The sequence below is a fragment of the Macadamia integrifolia genome, chromosome 13 (genome assembly GCF_013358625.1).
Source record: "Macadamia integrifolia cultivar HAES 741 chromosome 13, SCU_Mint_v3, whole genome shotgun sequence".
Classification (NCBI taxonomy): Eukaryota; Viridiplantae; Streptophyta; class Magnoliopsida; order Proteales; family Proteaceae; genus Macadamia; species Macadamia integrifolia.
In genome coordinates, this window is record NC_056569.1 from 12,916,807 (window position 1) to 12,938,334 (window position 21,528).

At 36.1% G+C, this 21,528-nt stretch overlaps 1 protein-coding gene and 1 long non-coding RNA gene across 7 annotated transcripts in view; both read right to left on the reverse strand.

Moving 5' to 3' along the window:
- LOC122059521 (ABC transporter C family member 3-like) overlaps positions 1-16,201 on the reverse strand; it is a 25,387-nt gene extending 9,186 nt beyond the window's left edge. Inside the window, exons 1-11 of one of the 6 annotated variants that reach the window (XM_042622344.1) lie at positions 15,548-16,201; positions 10,523-13,129; positions 10,107-10,193; positions 9,373-10,023; positions 9,111-9,275; positions 5,554-5,794; positions 5,234-5,442; positions 4,774-5,079; positions 4,302-4,365; positions 3,852-4,091; positions 3,620-3,735 (exon numbers count right to left, since the gene is read on the reverse strand). In XM_042622344.1, coding sequence (XP_042478278.1) covers positions 3,635-3,735; positions 3,852-4,091; positions 4,302-4,365; positions 4,774-5,079; positions 5,234-5,442; positions 5,554-5,794; positions 9,111-9,275; positions 9,373-10,023; positions 10,107-10,193; positions 10,523-12,910 — 4,452 coding nt within the window. In that variant the 5' untranslated portion in view covers positions 12,911-13,129; positions 15,548-16,201 and the 3' untranslated portion in view covers positions 3,620-3,634. Of the gene's footprint in view, positions 1-3,619; positions 3,736-3,851; positions 4,092-4,301; positions 4,366-4,773; positions 5,080-5,233; positions 5,443-5,553; positions 5,849-9,110; positions 9,276-9,364; positions 10,024-10,106; positions 10,194-10,522; positions 13,130-15,547 lie in introns of those variants that run through there. The other 5 variants (XM_042622343.1, XM_042622342.1, XM_042622345.1 and 2 more) reach the window with 5 other exon arrangements.
- A 1,113-nt stretch (positions 16,202-17,314) lies between these two features.
- On the reverse strand, positions 17,315-21,522 carry LOC122059522. The gene is made up of 2 exons (XR_006134071.1): positions 20,965-21,522; positions 17,315-18,843 (listed from the first exon to the last, which is right to left on the reverse strand). It is a non-coding gene; the product is annotated as an uncharacterized LOC122059522 (long non-coding RNA).
- Between the last annotated feature and the right edge of the window lie 6 nt (positions 21,523-21,528).

The following is a 21,528-nucleotide window of genomic DNA, read 5'->3' on the forward strand; positions in this document are numbered from 1 at the left end:
AAAAAACAAAACAAACAAACACACACAGGAACATCAACCCTACATGTAATCAGCTCCAAAGATCTTTGCCTCCAAACAGCTCTATTAGTAATCATACTGGAGTCCAAACTAAGCTTCTTCATGTCTTTCCTTATCATATCATCTATGATCATTTAGGCCTGCCCCTAGCTCTTTTAGCACCTTCCATCTGGATCTAATCATTCATCTTTACTGGGGCATCCCAATGCCTCTGTTGAACATGACCATACCACCTTGGACGACATTCTCAAAACTTGTCCTGAATCGGTGCAACTCCCAAATCAGCTCTAACCCAATTATTCCTTACTCTATCTCTCTTAGTTTTTCCGCACATCCATCTCAACATCCTCATCTCTCCTAGCTTCATGTAATGTGCCACTTGGTAATATTTGTGGCAGTCTACATATGCCACTGGACTTCTAAAACTTCTCCCAAGGTTTATACATGCATGAAGAGAATGATTTCTTTTCACCTTTTCATCTTCTTTTCTACCTCTTATACTTCAACCTAATGACAATGCAAACTCAAATGATTATAGGCAGACTCGATCTCCCTATAAATGCACCTCAATCTAATGCAGCCTATTTACTTCAAACATTCGAAACTCACTTATTTACCCTTTCAAAAATTATGAACTAAATATTATGAAAATACTACTTAACAAGACATGATCTCGAGCAATTTGGCAGGAAATCATATTCCAATACAAGGTCTTCTTAAGACAATAAAGCATGTCAACCTGATTATGCAAGCACAAAAAAATGATGATAAGACTTATTACCAAACTCAATACCCTTTGATTGACTTGTACTAATTACTAGCTACTATTCATAATCGAGAAGGAATACCATATTGATATCAAGATTTGATTTTATCCTATATGCGATTGTGACAAAAATAGACCTTGAGAACTAAGAATCTGCTGAATTATAGTGTTAGTATCCATCAAAGCAGTAACTTCATCGAGTAGTACAACTTTGCTCCTCTTGAGTAATATCCAGTTATCCACCCTAAATAGATTAGCTTCCGTTGACGCATGCTCCAATTTTCTCCATTCTCAGCATCTATGACAACCACCATACGAAAATGGGGTAGCAATTTAGGATCGTACTGCCTTTATGTTTTCTTCCTACTTATCAGAAAAGGTCTTGGGATCAAGAAGGTTAGGTTGTGCACTAAAAGTTTGATATATCATAAAATAGTGCACTTGGGCATGGAAAAATTGCCGTTTAAAAACTTTGATATAGAGTGAATATGATAAGAAACCAACATGTAAAGTCCAGCTTTGCTTCATTATTTCTCACACATCAATAAGCTAGTATCCATCTAAAACCTAAAACAACAAAATGTTCATGTCAATTTACCACCTTGATTGATTATTCAAGGTTGCATAAAATTGATTGTCAAACATGAGCTAAGCAAAAGATGAAAATGAACAAGCAAGAGGTTCCAAGTAGAAACGAAAAAAATGGCAGCATAAATAGCACATTCAAAACCAATGAAATGATTTAAATAACTCCATAAAATGGATCTCAAAAACCGAACAAAAAAAAATAGAGAAAAGATAATGATAAATGAGTTCATCGAGATAAATTTCCCAACCAGTCAATTACGATGTTTTTGTTTTGTTGAGGCATGGCATATTTATGATTGTTTTTGGTGATTTCTCACTTGTGTTAATGATGAAAAAGATTATAGCATATCTAATCTCTCTCTCTCAAGTCTCATAGTATGCAAAATGGTTTTTCTCATGGATGGTTAAGTCATTGTTTTGATCTTGCCCTTCCATATGAGGCCTCAAGGGGAAAATCAAGGTTTATCATGAACCCTTAAGTTCAGTTCAAGGCATCAAGAGACTTCTTCAAATGCAACTGTGAACTCTTCTAGAAGTCCATTTAAGGCAGCAAGTGATAACTCAACCACCATTATGAGCCTCGTGCAAGTCCAAGCTCTTGAAGATGTTTAGCAAACAGCTTTAGGGATTTATTCATCAAGGACCATGTTAGAGACATCGCTAGATTTAGGATTTTCCATATTGTAATTTGTATATCTCTTGTAAAATCCTATGTAAGGTGATTCTCAAATTTAGACACTTAGGACACCAAAAGACCTAGTATGTACCCTACTGGCATAGATTAACTTAGTTTCTTATACCTTGCCTCGGGATGACCTTGACATGCTTAAGTGGTTTTTGAGTAAGAATACTTACATTCGTTAATATTAATGAAGTCGAAAATCCCATCTCTACATAGTCCTTTTTGCGTTGCTGGCTGAAGCAACTGACCTATAAGTTCCAACCGATCAGTGTTCCCGAGAGCTCAAGAGTCCATCGTTCTGAGAAACCAGCCGACCTATTCCCCATTGGTTGAAAGGACTCGAGAGCTACTTGCCCAGGCGGACTACAAGCGGCATGTGCTCGTCCACCAGTCGATCACCACCAATGGTCTAAAATCAGCTTTGATTCATCAACAACTACTTGGAAGCATCTGACTGGTTGGTACAACCGACCGATTGGGCCGTCATTTGTCTGTTAGAGAGTGAATTTGACAGGATTTTTGAGCCCTTCAAAGTGTTATTAAAGGACAAGGCTGGGTCCTTTTGGCAAGACTTTGTGCTATAAATTTAACATCCTATTGTTCCACTAGTGCCTATATTGTGAAAACCATTCATTGTGTTCTTTATTTTGTATACAATCTTTCTTAGAGGTTTAATATTAAGCTTCATTAATTGTATGTTGACTGCTAAGATTTTTGTAAACACTTCAAAGTTTGTTTTTGTTTGAGACTGAGGAATCTCTCCATTGTTGTTGGCTTGTTAGTGGTAATTGTTGGCAATTGGGTGTAAACCCATTGGACTTGCACTTGTTTTTGTATGACCTTTACAATCACACGAAACCTATATTTTTTTAGACAAGTAGGCCTCACTATACAGGTAGGTAAGGTCGGGTAATGGAATTACGCTTCCCTGCTAAGCCCTCTGTCCAACTCTATCTATAACAAAATCCATAGCATTTTGGACTATGCATTGCATATCATACGTTATTGTTTTAGTGGGTGTAATTGTAAATGAAAACAAGATAAGATGACTAAGAAAAGTGCATTCAAAGAGGAGACCCAAACCTTACTATAGTGATATTTATAGAAAAAGGGTCTAGGGTGGCCACATGGAAAATGTTAAACTCAGATTCAAGAATATGCCCCCATGTGTTGGAAGATTCACTTGCATTTTCAGCTGTTTCACCTTTTTTACTTTTTTAAATTACATTATATTGAATTTCAAGATTTATTTTTCCACTTGAACAACTCTATTTTGGGTAAGAATTGACATGTGAGCATGAGACCTAGAGCTCTACTTGTCCACAAATTTTCAGCTTAATTCAATGTGGCATGTGGTGGATATTGTGGTGGTACTTTCATAATATTTATAGACAAGAATGAAGAAAAATATTTCATTTTTTAACCATCTCATATTAATATCTACCCCCAATATTTCAACTGAATGAGAAAGCCAACTCAAATGATTATGGGCAACCTCAATCGCAAAATAGAAATGTACCCCCTTTAATGCAGCCTATATACTTTGAAATTTCAAAATCACTTACTTAGCTTTTCAAAAACTATGAACTAAATCTTTGAGTATACTCCTTAACAAGCTTTGCAAATGACGATGTCTTGTTCTCTAACAATTTGGTTGGGGAATCATATTCCAATATATGGCCTGTTTAAGACAAGAAAACATGTTAATCTGATCAGACAAGCGCTAGAAAATGATGAGAAGGCATATTACCAAACTCAACCCATATAATTTTTGTATATCACTCACTAGCTACTAACCATTATCGAGAAGGAGGACCCGATCAACAGCAAGAATTGATGTTATCCTATGTGCAATTGTGATGACAGTAGACCTTGAGAATTCTTGATTAATGGTTTGTTGAATTAGATAGTCAGTCATGGTATCCACAGATGCAGTAGCTTCATCGAGTACTAACACTTTGCTCCTCTTGAGTAATACACGCCCTAAACATATTAGTTGCCTCTGACCCATGCTCCAATTCTCTCCATTCTCAGTCACTATGACAGACAACATATGTAAATGGATTAGCCATTTAGGATCTTATTTTCATTAACTTTTCTTCCCCTACTTCTTGTCTAAAAAGGCATTAGGGGGAGGGAGATTGGGTTATGCTCTAGAAGTTTGAAATATCATAAAAATAATGTCCTGATTCATGAATAAATTGATGTTGAGAAACTTCGATACAGAGTCCATGAGAACAATCCTACCTGCAGAATCAAGCTTCCCTTCCTTCTTTTTAACTTCATCACTAAGCTGGCATTTATTTAAAGCCTAAAACAACAAAAAAAAAAAAAAAAAAATCCATGTAAGTTAACACCTTGCTTGATTATTCAATATGACATAAAATTAATTTTTAAAGATGAAATGAACAATCAAGGGATGCCAAGTGGAAATAAAAAATAGAACACATCCCAGATCGTAACTAAGAGAATCTTATAGGCCTTAAAGATAATCCATTACATCCAATGAAATGATTCCAATATATCAGCCAAAAGAATTTTAAAATTTTAAAAAATAAATTAGAAAAGAAAAGCATGAGAATAGAGTTCACAGAGATACATTTCCCAACAAGTTAACTACAACATATTTGTTTGGTATGTGAATCATTAGTAAGTAGGAGATATTTCCATTCTATGATTGTTAGAAATTAGATATTATTCATCAAATGAAAAAACCCACCTCCCATATCTGTTCATCAGTGTACTCTTCAAGTGGGTCAAGATTGATTCTAAGAGTCCCCTCAAACATTATGGGGTCTTGCGGGATGATACTCAAACTAGATCGCAAGTCATGAAGGCCAATCTTAGAGATGTTAATACCATCTATCCAAATCTGACCAAATTCTGGTTCAAGCATACGGAAGAGAGCCTGTACAAGAGTTGATTTACCACTTCCTGTTCGCCCAACAATGCCAATCTTCATCCTTCCGGGGAAAGTACATGTAAGACCTCGCAAGACAAGAGGAAGGTGTGGGGCATACCGGACCTACATACATATTAAATTATCAAATCATGAAGCTATATAGAATTCCAAAGAGTAGGAAGAACCATCTTAAAAAATTAGGTTTCAAAGGCATATTCCAAAAAATGAGGAAATAAGTAAGGAGATAAAGACTCTAGAAATCTATATTGGGCATTACTTGTAGATCAACAATATCAACTTTCCCTTCTGATGGCCATCCATGACTTATCCTATTTTCTTCTACCAATAAAGGAGGTTCACTAGGGATGTAGGCATACTGCAGTATTCTCTCAAAAGATATAATTTCATTCTCAAGCATGGTAAGATCCCATACGACCCCATACATACTGAAATCAAGCCCATATGTGACTGCTAAACCTGCAACACCTTCAATAGAGAAAAGAAAACAAAATAAATTCAAAATCATGCTTTCATGTGAAAAATAGAATATGGTGACCCTAAAGGATAATTTTATAAGATCTTAAGTTCAAGTTTTACCAGGATTGAGTACTCCCTTTGGCGTTGAGATTAAGAAAATCAAAAAGATGGCATATGTGGCTGATGCTAGCATATCCATGCGAAAGCATAACCATTCCATCGCACTGGAGAAATGAAATTTGGGCCGAGAATACATATCCACCAACTTAAGGTTTGTGTCTATAAACCTCTGTTCTTGATCAAAGCATCTAATTGTGGTTGAACCTAAAATGGATTCAGTAAAATGTTGTACAATTGGAGCCTGGCATACTCCGGATAATCGTGTTAGTTCTCGTGCTGTAGACATGTAGTATTGCTTCAAGACAAGGTTCATAAAAAAAAAAAAATTAGAATACTGTAAGAAAAATGTGTGATGAATGTATAGTGTGATATAGGATTTTTTTTTTTATTAGGGATTTCTTAGCATTAACTACTTACATTTAGATGTTTGATGGTGACACCATCTTTTGAATGGTTAATATTTCTATTCATTAGATTATGATTGAAATATGGGAGAAAGAATGCTAACCGTCTGTGCTTTCTAAGCCCAGACACAAGACGCTATAAAAACTAAAGGGGCAAGGCGTCTTTCCACAACATCATGTGTCTGCATGTAGAGAGCACAGACGGATAGCACTCTTTCCTCTTTGAAACATATATATATATAAGCAATTCTGTGTCTAGAGAGTAGCATACACTAGCACTCCTTGAGTCTATCTCCTCCTACAATAGAAGGGTAGATATGTTATTTCATGGGGGAAGGAGAGAGATAGACTTGAGAGAGCGCAAGTGTACACTACACTCGCAAATAGACTTTGTTTTCCCTATATATTATGTATATAATGACACATCCAAATATCTACCATATGGTAGTTTCATTGGGGCTCAAACTTGTAGGTTTTCTATGTAACCACCTATTCATCTAACAAATTCGAGCCCTAATTTGTTAAGAACACAACTTTCACAACTTTGGGTAGCTCAAGTTCAGTAATTGAAAACACAAGGTTGAAAGTCCAAGCATGTTTTGCCCTACAACAGAAACTAAGTCGGAAACTTGACGCATGACTAATCCAATTAAGGAATAACAATCCAACAATCTTCCATATGACCCCAAATTATTAAACTACCAACAAAAAAGTCTTGGCAATGGATATCTTCCTTCAAACCTTAATATTTAGTTACGGAGAATTATTTATCATTATTATTAATTTAATACTTACTAATGTATTATTTAAAATTATCTAGGAAAATTTTCTCACTCCCAATACATGGCCGATACTCACTCAAACTCACCCCAAACTATTTTTTGGGTTCTCCCAAAAAACTGAACTTTCACCTCTCTTTACCCTTGAGTAATTCAAATCCCAAACTTACCCCTTGTAACAGTCTCCTCCAACAACGCTTGTCCAATATCCCCTCCCACACACATGCTAAGGCCTCATTTGTTTAGAGTGAGGTGTGGGTGGGAGAGTTTTTTAAGTGGGTCCCATATGTTGGTGGGGGTGACAAACCAAATAGTAAAGTGCAAGGTGTTTGGTTGTTCTGTGTAAGGACGCTCCAAAGAGGGAGCTAAAGGAGTAGGAGGGGTAGACGGCGAAGAGAATGAGTATCAGTTGTCAAATGCGTCAACTTTGGTGGAGCATCTTCCCATTGTTAATGTTCTTTTTAAGTTCAAGTTCTCATTTCAAGTGAAAAGATGCTTCCTTTCTCCCGTTTGGAGTTCGTGATTTTTAGGATTCAGCTGTAACGGGAACAATCGAGCAGAGGAAGGAAAAGGAGATGGAGGGCGGTTGCGGTGCGGGTGCTTCCATAACTGCGCCTATGGGTGTCACCTTGTGGTCAAGCATGCATGTGCTACATTGCATCGGCACCTAGGGTCCTACCCTGCCCGCGGATCACCTTCTCTCCGCCTTGATTGCTCGTTGTTCAGCACCAGTTTTGGTGGGACTTTATCAGGGGGTAGGGTGGGACAAACCGTCGGCCACAGTTAATTTGACAATTTTGTGGTTGTCTACTCTAATTCTTTATCGAAAACAAATGTGTAACCACAAGGAAGAACCCAAGCAAACAATCACACAATGCCAGAAATTTAACGTGGTTCAGCAAGATTGCCAAAATCCACTTAAGAGTACCCGCATCATCATCTATGGCAACAACCTTTTTGCCACAAGCTTTACCATTACTCACATGTATACATACTTCCACATACAAAAGTCGGCTCAGCACTAGCTCCAATGAGAACTATAAAAACCATGGGCTTGGCCCCAAAGGGGTAAAGGTAGTCGAACTCAAGATGCATGTTGATTTAGGCACACTCCCTTGCAAACTGAGCTACACAACTTTCTACCTTCCTCATACAAATACAATGTGACTTCAAGCCACCATGGTGCTTTGGAGAATATACTTTCCACTTTAAAAAAAAAAAAATGGAAAGAATGTGATGGAATGATTGTTAGAAAAATCAATTTCAAAAGAAGCATAATGGATTGAAGAGCCTCTAGCTATCTACCTCGTATGAACCTCTCAAAGGTGCAAGAATAAAGATTAGATTCCAAAAAAGCCCGTGGCAACTTATGGTGTCCTCGATGAATAGAACAAAGTGGAACAAGGAGAATGCGACAATACCACATGCTAACCTTAATAAGGCTATGTTTGGATATCAAGAAAAGAAAAGGAAATAGTTAAAAAATATATATACACAAAATATAATGAAACAATCATTGATTTTATGTCTATCTCTCCCCTCAAATTCAATTTTTTTTTTACTTTTTCTTTTCCTGACATCCAAACATAGCCTAAGTGGTATCATAGTGGAACCAATGGAAAAGGTGGTGCATAGGGCAAGGGAGGGTATTGCGGGTGAAGGTGCTGTTGGAGGGAACTATTATAAGAGGTGAGGGTTAACTTATGAATGTTGAATTATTAAAGGAGAAAGAGAGGTGGAAGTCTACTTCTTCTGGGGAATTAGAGAAGAAGTTTGGAGTAAGGGAGTTCGAGTAAATAAAGGCCAAATATAGGAGTAAAAGAGAATTCTTCAACTTTCTTCTATTTAATTATTTAACTAGTGCAAAACTGAGAAATTATTTACTAACTTACTATTCGTTGACTTTGTCAAATATTATCCAATTTTTAATATGGGTTCCAACCGACAAAGTACCTACATAGCCAATATTTTTTTCCAAACAAAACTAAAATACTTTATGCACATCAAAGCATAACCATGTTGCTTTAGAAGCACTTTGCATTTTAATAACATTGGTCTTGTTTGATCCTTTCTTCTCATGCAATTTTAGTATATAAAAGTCTATAAATTTTATTAGTTTACATGGAAAAAAAATGATTGGGAAACTAGATTTCTTGCATATATTCTTTAAAAATATAAGAAGAATGTTAAAGTTTAAGTCACTACTTTCACACCCAAACATATATGCATCAACCACTAAATCAACTTTCATTCGTGTGAACGAAGTAAATTCAGTATTTAAAGAATCAAACAAAGCATGAACCAACCTGTATTATGGCCTATTAACCATGGGAAAAATATGGCAATCAAAGATTGGAAATGATTATAGAATTACCTGGTACCAGATGCATGCCACACTCATCGGAATAAAAAGTATTAACATTTGCCACGTAACTTGTGACAGTACTATAGCAGTTCCCAAAAATCCTACGAGTGACATAAGAAATTCTTCAAATTGATTTGGAATAGATTTATCAAGTGCACTTTGATCTATAGATGCCTGTTTACAAAAATAGAATTCGTTTCAATTTAAATTTATGGTAGTTGAACAAAATCATGTAGATCGATCACATGTGTAACTAATCATACTTACTAACCCGATTCAGAATTCTTCCACTCGGAGTAGAATCGAAAAATGACATGGGAGCACGAAAAATGCACAAATGCATTTTGTTGAAAAACAAAGTGGCTGTCTTGTATCCAACAGTTGCAATGAGCATGGACCTTATAAGGACACAAAGAGAGCTTCCAAGAGTCAAAGCAACATAAACGAAGATAAGAGTGGCTCCTCTAACATGAGGCCCTGCATCCTCAGAAATGGGAGTCGCCCACACCATCCAGTAATTACTAGCTATTAAGAGACACTGAAAAGAAATTTGTGCCAGCAATATCAATGGTACAAAAGCCCCTTTATATGTAGCAGTAACATACTTCCAATAGACTGAAAGGCCAACTCTACCCTTTTCTCTCTTTTCTTCTTGGACAAGCTGCCCTTCTAAATGAACCTGTTTTTCCACTTTGCAATTTTTGGGTTCCCTTTCCTCGTCATCTTCAATAGGTTTATCGCTACCTAAAAGATTACCATCTTCTTCACTGGTAATTGAATTATCTAAAGTAACTTGACGATCGATAGAATTAACTACTGTCAAACCTTTCTTATGTGAACCTACTAATTCCATAAAGTCAGTTCCTGAATGATGAATTTCTTCATACTTTCCTGCTTGTGTAATCCGTCCACCTCTCATAACCTGCAAACAAGAGAGGTTATATAATCACTCTCAAACTAGTTTAACATAATTAAAGTCTAGAAAGAAATATGACCTATTCTCACCAGGATAAGATCAGCAAAAGATAAAAACTCTATTTGGTGGGTAACATAAATTACTGTTTTTGAACCCAAAATGCCTAGTAAACATTCCTGTCACAACAATCCAAATTTTCACATTTAGACATTTAAAAATAATCTCTAGCTACTTCAAAAGAGCCAAATAATTATATGATTATTGATATAATTTCATTTTCATAATAATAACATCAAACTATATGTTTTATGCAAGAACATTCATTGCTCAATATCAAGCATATACGTGTCTTATTTGTTCAATAAACCATAATCTTATTCTTCTTAGATTAATTTTTTTAATGAAATTCAGTTTTCTGCTATATAAAAGTGTTGTAAGCAATGAAATATATTCAAGTCAATTTCATCAAGGAAAGCTTCAGAAGTATGGGTCAAAGAGAAATTACCTTAAATAGATGAGTTCCTGTGTGAGCATCCATAGCACTAAAAGGATCATCAAGCAGATAAATATCAGCATCATGATACAAAGCACGTGCAATCTGAATTCTTTGTTTCTGCCCACCACTTAAGTTGATCCCCCTCTCCCCTATAATAGTTTGGTCCCCAAATGCAAACAATTCTAAGTCCTTCTTTAATGAACATGCTTCTAGGATCATATTGTACCTTTTTTTATCCATCTCCTTACCAAACAATATATTGTCTACTATCTTGCCACTTTGTATCCAAGGTGATTGTGCAACGTAGGCCTTCGTCCCATTCAAATTAATGGCTCCAGATATCCTCGGCATTTCTCCTAATATGCATGAAAGTAGGCTTGACTTTCCTGACCCAACAAAACCACAAACAGCCACTTTCATACCATGGCACACTCGGAAATTGATGTCTTTCAATGTGAGAATAGGGGAATGAAGTTCCCAAGAGAAATTCCCCTTGACTACGTCAATTGCAACCTTGACACTATCTCTCGAAAGCTTATATGCTATATTTGGATGAAGATCATCGAGACAGAGGAATGAAGTTATTCTATCAAGGGAAACTTTAGTTTGAACTACCATATAGATTAGGTCTGGGAGATTATAAATGGTCCCTTGCAATATATTAAATGTAGCAAGTGCGGTTAGAATCTTCCCCGAATCTAACGGAATTCCTACCAGCACACAAAACCCAAAAGTTACCATAGATATAAACATAGGAGCAGACAGGTAGACAAAGGCAATTATAGCTGATGAATAAAGTAATTTTTTTAATCTTCTTGTTTCAAAGTTTCTGAGCTCAATTATTTTTGCCAAAAACTTCATATCCCATCCCTGGAGCTTGAGAATCCTCATATTCTTTAGAGCCTCAGATGTCACCTTCATCCGTTGATCCTTCGAATCCATCAATTCCCCTTGAAATTTCTCCTGTAGTTTTCCTAGTGGTACATTTGCTAACAACAAAATTATTGTGGAAACAAAAGCTACAAGTGAAGCAAGCCCAATTTTGCTGTACAAAATCAATAATGCTAGAACAACCTGAACAGGCACCCTCCATATATTGTGCAAGTGCCAACTAAAAAGGCCAGTCCTCTCAACATCAACACTCAATAAATTAGCATTCTTCCCACTACTGTGGCCTTGCTTTGATTGGCTTGAAAGACTAAGACCCTTCTTATAGATTATTGTGAACAAGGCAGCACGAACCTTAATTGATATCACTCGCAATTGAAAGAACAAATGCCTCTCTGAGATGCACCTTATGAACTTTGAAAGAAAGAAAATAAATACTAAGGCATAGAATTTATATTTTGTCTGGTGAGTTTTGCTATTGAAATACTGAACAAATGCGCCAATAAAGTATGGTCCAACATAAGAAGCCAATGTGCATATAATGGAAAATAAAGTTGTCCATAAAATTTCTTTCCATGTTGAGAGAATCAATGCCTTTACCAGCTTGGGTGTGCTTACTTTACCATCGTTAACACTGCCATTACCATCATATTCAAGTTTATTTCTAAAATCAGCAAACACCACTTTGGCACTATCATAATTGTCAAGTTGAGGAACATCTTCAAGGTCTAGTATTTTACTATACCCGAGTGAAAGCAAAGGGCCCATCCAAGCAAAAGTAAATATACTAAGAAGATTGGCATTTGCATAAGGAGTTACACCATCTCCACTGAGACTTAATCCTTTCTCATTGTCACCATTGCTTTGATTGGAACTAGTTTTCAAAAGAGGCTCCACAAGATGAAGATCTCTGTCTTCTCTCCCTTTGACAAACAATCCAACATAACAAAAGAGAAAACCAGAAAAAATAGACATACCATCGGAGACCCATAGCAGAAACGGCAAGGATGAGCATTTCCAATACAAACCAAGATGTATAACAAGATAGGAACATGACATTAAGAAGTAAAAGGCCCACCAAATCCTTAATAAAATGGGGAACCTACGCTCACTTGAATGAGAGAACTGAACGTGCAAGTAAACGGAGATCACAAACCAAGTAAGTGTTTTAAATGCAAAATCCAACTCAGCAAAAAACTTTAGATCAGTCCAACCATGTTTATACCCAGAGAAGTAGTTTAAAACAGATAGGAGAAGATCACCAAATGATAGTCCAAGGCAAGACAAAAGAGAGGACCAATAATATAAAAAGTATGTGTTCTTCAATATTTGTTTTGAATTTTCAAGGGTAGGCACAGTGTGTTTCTTGCGAACCCAGAAAATGGACAAAACTAACAGCATAAACAAGTGTGAAGAAGCAGAAAACCCGTGCAGGAAGATGGTTGTAGAAGACTTGAAAAATAAAGTCCACATATTTATATCATTCTTTGATTCTTCAAAAGCATCCATGTTTGCAATTTTTCTTTTCTTCTGCTTGTAATTTGGTGACTTAGCTCAGGCAGGTCTAATACAAATCCTACCAAATTTACCGTTTTTTCACTTAAAGTAGATCCATTTGCAAAAATGTCGCAGGAACTCTGGCTTCTAAATACCAATTATTTCCATCTTATGTATTATGCAAAGACTTGGCCCAATATTGGAGTCTCTCGCTTTAGATGTAGTTGAAACCTGCTAATGAACAAATAGCACAGAAAAACTACTTAAAAATATATAAAGAGCAAGAGATTTGGAAAATTGTTGATAAAAAGAGAAGAATTGAAAGAAGTTGCAGTTGTATACTTATATATGATTTAGTCCATATTCAATTAAGAACATCAATTAAGAGAATAGAAACTTAGTAATAAATCAATCAGTATTTTATAATTAACATGTTGGAGCCAAATGCAAGGCATAACTTCAAAAGAACAAAAAGTTATGCATTGTAATAAATTTCTATACAAAACAAATAGAAAGGGTAAAAGTCTCTCTGAACAAGTGCTGTAGCCTATACCTACTCATGATTTTTTTTTTTTTAATCAATTCTTTTGAGGAGAGAAAAAAATGAATAGAAATTTTTGTGACGGGGTGTAGGCTACCCAGCTTGCTTAAAAAATCCTCCCCCCACCCCCCCAAAAAAAAATGGGAAAAAAAAAACTAAACTTTCAAAATATTATATTGATAAACAAAGTTACAAATAATGTAACCATAGAAACAACAGTAGCTACATAATTAAACTTTGCATAAAACTGTCAAATATTGACTAACTACCTTTCTGCAAGCAAACTTGCCAAAGCATTGATTTCCAACTTGAAGATTATCGAATGTGGGAGGAAAAATTTTCGTGACACAACATTGCAACTAACCACATTTAAACTAACTTTATCTATAAAATCAATAACTGGATTAAGCCATTTACCAAGTTAAGTGACTCGTTCCAATCCATCTGATATAATCATATACAAATTCATTTGTTATATGTGGTAACCACATTCTTATGATGCTGGTTATACTTTATCAGTCCTACGATATGATACAGGTAATGCAAGACAACTTTTAAAACTCTACGGCATGTATATTTGTCAGTTAACCCTAGTAGCAATTCCAGCCTAAAGCCTATTCTATCATACCAGGTAACAATGAAAGTTGTGATACAGGACAGCAATGGAAAAGCCACTTGATGTATGTAGGTTAAAGCCCAAAGTTGTCCAAATGATTTCCGACAGCCACCACAAATCAGATATTAGTTTAGAAAACTAACATGCCGCAATAAATAATGCAGAAAATTCAAAAAAGGCTAAAAAAGTAGGTGTTTAATCTAATCATGGCAGCAAGCTTTCTTAGTCACTAAATCAATCAACTCATGAAATAAAGTTTATTTGGAAATTATAAAATGTATATTTCTAATGAGAAATTATTTTGTCTTGAGAAAGAAAAAAAAACTCTAAGAAGTAAACCAGCCTCCATGTGGCCTCAAAAGTGAATTAATTTGTTGTGCAACATTTGGGTCAAGGGTCAAGACAATGGAGTGAGAACAGAAAGAAGTACAATAACTAAACAGAACCTTGTGGAAAGTACTTTCATGGTTAAGCCTCTTGTTAACCATTAGTTTGATACTCAAAGGCATACATCTTGATCAACACAGGATGTTAAAACTCTGCTTGTTTCAACAAAATATATTTTTCAGAAACTGTGATAAAAGCAACAGAAAATTGTATAGGATTGAGAATAACACAATAAATATTGAAGTGCATTGCTTTGCCACTTAGGACCTTTATATATTTTGCTAACTTAACATAATATGTGAGGGACGCGGCTCACATTTCAAATAAAACCACTTCATAATATCTTTTGGCAGGCCCACAACTAATTCCATGTGTGACTCACTGTTATATGAGGTTAGCATTTTCATCTTGGTATAGGTGGTATTAGATTTTACCAAGAGGGGGGTGGAATAAGGTGTGTGACTTTTGACCAAACTTTAGCTTTTGGCTTTGATCAGAAATCTTATGTTGCCTTACTTTTTCATGAATGAAATACAGAAGATAAATATTACAAGTTTTTTTTTTTTCTTTAGATAGATAGACCCAAAGGAGAGTTGAACTCGTGATCCCTTAATTGTGAGGTGTTGGTCCTTGCCAGAGCTACCCCTAGGGGGATCCCTGGGCTCCAGTGCACGGGCCAATAATGGATGCGCAGGGCATCCACAATCGACAAATATGGGATTTTCATTTCGTAAGGGGGCAGGGCAGTCATTTCACAGGGTACTGTGTGTGGGCATAGGAAGATGACCAGTTAGCATTCTTTTTCCCAAAGAAGAATTAACAAATGATAGTAAGCTTTTAGAAAATAATTTTGGTTGAAACAATTGGAGCACAAGTGTTCATTGGAATTGTGTACATTGTTGATTCATGATTGTACTTTTATTCTTATAAAGCTTTAATTTTCTTATAGTCAAGTAGATGCAATGTTTCATTGATGATCACAACAACCCTTGTCTTAAACCTTACATTTAGGTTAGTCAACCTTACAAAAACTCAATCCTGCTCAACCGAATGGAAGAAAAACAGGAATCAAACATTGCTTCTCTAGAGAGAGCGAGAGGTGCACCTTGAAGAAAAGCTTCAAACCATCCCCTGTTGCTGGAATCTGAATGGAAAACGTTCAACTTTTTCGTCCGCTTCTTCAACGACCCAAAAGATTTCCCTGTACCTCGTCAAAGAACTTTGGAGAGTTAGCAGAAGCGCCTAGATGAGTTATCGATGAGCAGAAGGAGCATTTCTATGTCGCAAAGGAAATGGGCGTGTTTGACTTTGCCTCTTTAACTCCTGACTTCCAGAGGAATAGGAAATGAAAGGATCACGATTTCTAGGGCAGTTCGTACCCCCTGCCCCTGGAATGCAGGTAGTTACTGAGAAATAGGAAAGTTGGGGTCGGTCTGTGTCCTTTGACTTGTCTGCTACGAGCAGATGATCGGCTCTCCCTTTGAATCGCGCGTACTTCCTGAAAAATAGGAATGTGGTGGCGATCCCGGTGGATCAATATCTTTTTGGAACCCATGCTCGGATTGTTTTGGATATCCAATCAACTTCGGTTGCATTTGCTATGTGTTCTTGGAATGCATTCCGAAAGAATCATACCTCATGCAGCCTTAGTAAATATTTAGATTGAGATTTAGATTTAGATTTACTATTTATTTCAATTTTTTTTTTTTTCTTTTGCTAACCATAAAATAAAATAAAAATAAAAAATCAACATTTTGTGGTTTCCAAGCATCCTATTCCAGAGGATCCTAAACTCTAAATTGTGGTTAAAGATAATGAACTATATAGTTATATGTTTAAAGTTCGAGTGCAGGAATAGGCATGTGTTTGTCCTCATTTTATGATAACTTAGTGAAGAGGTCCTAATTTATTAAGATTTCACCTGTGGGTAGTTGATTCCCAATATTTTCACAATAGCCTTGGGCCAATTATGAAGTAGGTGTGGTAGCCTACCAAGAATGCATACCTACCAACAAGAAAGATCTTTGGGAGCCACAATCATAGACATTTTGAACATATTGTTTGAGCTACAAGATTGAATGCAAGGTGATTCTGTATATAAATGGCCATAGAAGCTGTTTCACCTTTTAGATATCAAATCCATGAAAAAAGTTTGTAATTTCTTAAAACAAGATAGAGCCTACATATGTTTAGCTCATAATTTAGCAATTAGAGGTTGGTCTGACAAGCTTAGAATGGCTGTAACCAGAAATGTAGATTCTTCTTTTTATTTAATTAATCTTTATTTCTTTTCTTATTAAAAAAAAAAGAAAAAAAAGAATGCATACCGAACACATAGTAAGTTATGTTCAATGCCATTTAAACCCAAGTTCCAAGTTCATTTCTAATGCAATTTAATATGACACATCTTCAAACTCCATGGATTAAAACTGGCCAAACTGTAGTACACGCTACCAACAAAGTCCTCCAAGCCAATGAGTCAAACAGTGTTATTATTTTTCCTTGTAACAAAAGTAAAATTACAAGATACAAAATAGGAAGAAAGATACATAATGTCTTTCATGATAGGCCTCAACTTTACAGGAATAGTTGAAATTTCCTATTGCGAAAGGTGAATATTCTCTTATTATCATTCTCTATGATAATCTCCTTATAGTCTTCAAAGATAGCTTCCAACCAGGCTTCCCCTACTAACGGATCATCAAATTAAATAAGGCTTGAAACAGCAAGAAAGCACCTTCCCTGGTGATCACGGGCTATTAAACCAACACTTCCTCTAGTTGAGCTCGGCCCTAAACTCGCATCACAATTTATCATTCACTTCGACGTTTTAGGGTAATGAGGCCTAAGTAACGGTGTCAATGGTGGTATGTGACCATGCTAACAATAATATAAAATTCCTCCAAAAGATTTCAAAATTATAATCATCTACCGGCATATGGTACAAGGAGCATATTAAAAGAGGTAAATATCTCAATAATGGAAGAAAAGTTAAGCCATCACGGGCAAAATTTTAACATGTGTAGACTAGTAAGAAAAATCCTGGCCTAAACACAAAACATTAACTCAGTAATGAAAGCCAACTTTGCCGATCGCCATAGGATTAGACTGCATCTGATACTAGTCATTTTGATTGTGGATTGCATCTGATGTTGCTTCTCTAAATATTGATTATAATTAGAAAGCATACAAGGGTTGATTACCCAGAATTAACAGGCTTGAGATTTCAGGTTTCAGAACGCTTTTTTGGCATGGTATACCAAATCATGAACCCCACCTTCAACCTAAGCTGCTCCTGTCCTCACCTGCAAAACACAGAAAAGGTTATTGCACAATACAAATCTGCTACCAAGGAACAACAAACAAATATATAAATCCAGAACCTGCTGAACTCTTATGAATTAAGCATTCACTAAAAAAAAGAAAAAATTCAAGCAGATAATACATTTTTGGTTTGATTCTAGCTTTTTGAATTCTGAATTTTCTACATTCTTTGGATCTAGTTCTGAAACTAATCCGGTAACAGAACTTGGAAGTGATTTCATATTTGGGATATTTGAACAGTGAAATCTCTCAGGTTTGTAAATCTGCCAGCATCACTCCCACTAAGAGAAGCAAATGCAGGCTCAATTTAAGGCTCTGTTTAAATATGGGTCAGGTTTTAGTATAGATTTGGGTTGGGTTTTAGTTTTTGGGATTTGTTGCTGTAATGGCTGAAATATAAGGCTCAAAAGTGAGGTTTTAAGAGGTAGATGAAAATTATTAGCTCAAGCAGAGGACTGCAAGGTTTGTGTTGAGGCAGTGACTTCAAGTGTGTTTTGAGAGGTCCTTCACTGGGAACTTGTGGAAGCTCATGAGAAAGGTAGATCTGTAAGTTAGCTTTTCAACAATAAAAAAATCTGATCAATCCAATAATGGTTTTGGAAGTTATGGCTTGATCAGACATGGCGAGTGTGCTTCAGAAAGCAGAGTCTACACATATTAAATATGGCTCCTTAATACATATTATTACTTCTGTTGAGACTGAAAACCTCTTCCTCATTCCTCTATGAAGAAAATATTTCACTGGGATATGATGCAGATATAAAAGAACATTTTCATGGCAGTAAGATTATATTATGCTCAGAAATCGTAACCTCCAAAAAAATGTACAAAAACAACAAATGCTCCTCAAACATACAGAACACCCTAGACTTCAGAAGGTTGTGAGCAGACTGCACAGAGGATGCACCAAGATCCTGAAATCCTTGCTTGCCTGCTTGCATCGTGTAAGGAATAAACTTCAATACAGAACTCCCTGAGCCACCTTTAGCTTAGACTTATCCCCCAGGTACCGGGCATCACTTCCCTTTGTCATGGCTTCAAGGGAACCCATGCCTCTGTACTTTTTAGACGGCCACCCTGACAACACAAAAGTCAAAAGAAATAATGTCACAGTTGAGGCAATATATGAAAGGCATATATATATAACGCTAGAATGGAAGAGGATGTACATACATATAGCATCCAATTGTACGGGACTAGAGTGTGAATTGCCACAAAACCATTGAGGCAACTGGTGTAGATTTTCTAGTAGATTCAAAACCAATCCATGAAGAACTTGCAAGATAATGTTGTAATAGACTGGTCAGTACAAGTTGCAACAGATTCAGTATCCGACATTCTGAAGGAAGCCATAGACACAATATCTTGCAAAGGCCACCATCAGAGACCATTCAATGCAAGGGTGCAGCCACAAGAGCTGACACCAGATAATAGTGTAACCATAGTTGTCAAGGCAACTAGGCAACCCAAGGTGTCGGAGGGGTGCCTAGGCAATGTCTAGGCGTGCAGTATATGTAATATAGCTGATTATTTATATAATTATGCTTATAGGCAACAAAGAAGTCTTGTCGAAGCTATATGATATAATTATGCTATTAATGACCTAATATGAAAAGATCAACATATAATAAACAAAGCATAGGATATATATAAGAATATATAAATCAAAATAAAGTAATAAACGCGTTAAGTATAAAAAACTGATATAATATAAGGCATGCGTGCTATCACAAAGCCATAAGGCCACACCAAGGCAGTCACCTTTCTTGCGTCAAATAAGGCATGGTGCTCCTTGGACCCACGAAAGCATTTGGATGCCTAGGCAATGCCTCAACAACTATGGCTGTAATTCAGAAAATTACAGCCTTTGGGGCCAACCATGGTGTTCCTTATAGGCCACATTATATCCTCTAATAGGCCTGTGTACAGACTTGAATAGGACCATGTCCAGCCAAACCTTTGCTAGACAGCCACATGCCTCTATCAGACAATCTATTTAAGCAACCCTGGGTCACAAGTGTTTTCTTATAATCTGTCAAGCCACCTACACTTATTGTATTCAGAATTTTCAGTCTATTTAGTTTAGGCACTGTGATTAGAATCTTTTAAACTACGTAAGAGTCATTAATGCTTCTGAAACTAATCAAGGAATTTTTCAGAGTCCAAATTAGGCTAGAATCTCCATATTTAAGAGTTATTGTAGATATTCTTATACTTTGCACTGATGGCACCATAGCTTAAAGCTGTTCTTTTAACAACAACAGAGATAAAATGTTGAGGTTAAAAAGGGCTATATATGTGCATATTATTTAGGAGAGTGTGATCAAGAAACACCAAGAACAAGCTGTAACATTCAGCTATTATACCATTCATCAACTTGTATGTATATTCATCCATAGCATAGAACATAATATTCATCTCCATCCCTAGAAATACCTTAAATCATTTAAAACCCCCATTCTTTTCCCTATTATTTGGTCACTACCATTGGAAACCTTGTTATTCCTCATTCTAGCACTTTAATCTGAACCAGATTCCACCATTCCTTATTCCCCCACTTGAATTGGACCTAACAGTGCAAAACAATATTGTTGTGGGACTACCTATAAATGTTGAACTGTTGATGAAAGCTAATGAAGGAAAGACATATCAGCAGAGATTCTAGGACCAGTTTGAAAAATACATAATAGGACAAAGAGTGAAGTTCATTAACAAGTGAAGCCACCTCCTCCCAACCACCCCCCCCTCCACAATTAAAAAAAAAAAAAAAGTGCAGCTTAGCATCATGAAGCTTGATGAACAGCCTAAGTAGACTAGAAACTTCATTACCTCTTCAAGGGGAGTGATCTATGACGAAAGACAGGATTTTCCTAAGAGAGGAAGCCATTTGGAAGCAGAAATTTTGTGGAGCATACCTTGTAATAAGAAATACATATTCATCCAAAGAAAAAGAGAAACCATATTTAAGGCTTATATAATCTTAAATATTTAAATTTACCAATAGCATAAGAGTGACAAGGAGAAAGAAATCCAATTGAATCAAATGGGAGAGAGTGTTTGAAGCTAATATCTAGAGGGAATAAAGAATATGTGGCACACCACACGTAATGGAAGTGAAACGTGAAAACATCATTGATTGCCATGAGCAATGAACTGTTCATAGTAATATCGAATGACTTCCATGAATCACTAACAAACCTGATATTCGTAAACCCCAGGAGCCTCGTTGCTGCCACCTAAGAAACTCCCCATCATAACAGTAGGGGCCCCCAGCACCAAAGCCTTGACAATATGTCCAGAATTTGCAATTCCTCCATCAGCAATGACAGGCACACCACTTTGCTCAGCAATGGATGAAACCTTGTAAACAGCTGTTGCCTAAAACGTTCAAAGCAAGAATATGCTTAGTAATACAACACAATAAAATACCACTTTCTTCATAAAATTTTAACAAAACCTATGATTAATCCACATACAAAGGTAGCATGATTAATAATATTTACATTCCTTCCCAGATAGTTTAATAATATACAGTTCGAATATTCTCTGTTTTTCGCATATCATTATTCTCTTTTCTCAGATTTATCTGTCAACAGCTCTTACAAATTCATGCATGACCTCAGAGCATGAGGCAAAGAAAAGAAAAAGAATTAACTTTCTTACTGAAGAAATACAAAATTAAGAACAGTTGAAAACATAATTTAAGCATGCATATCACTATACCAGCACGCTGCTGATATTAGTCATTTTGGTGGGGGGGGG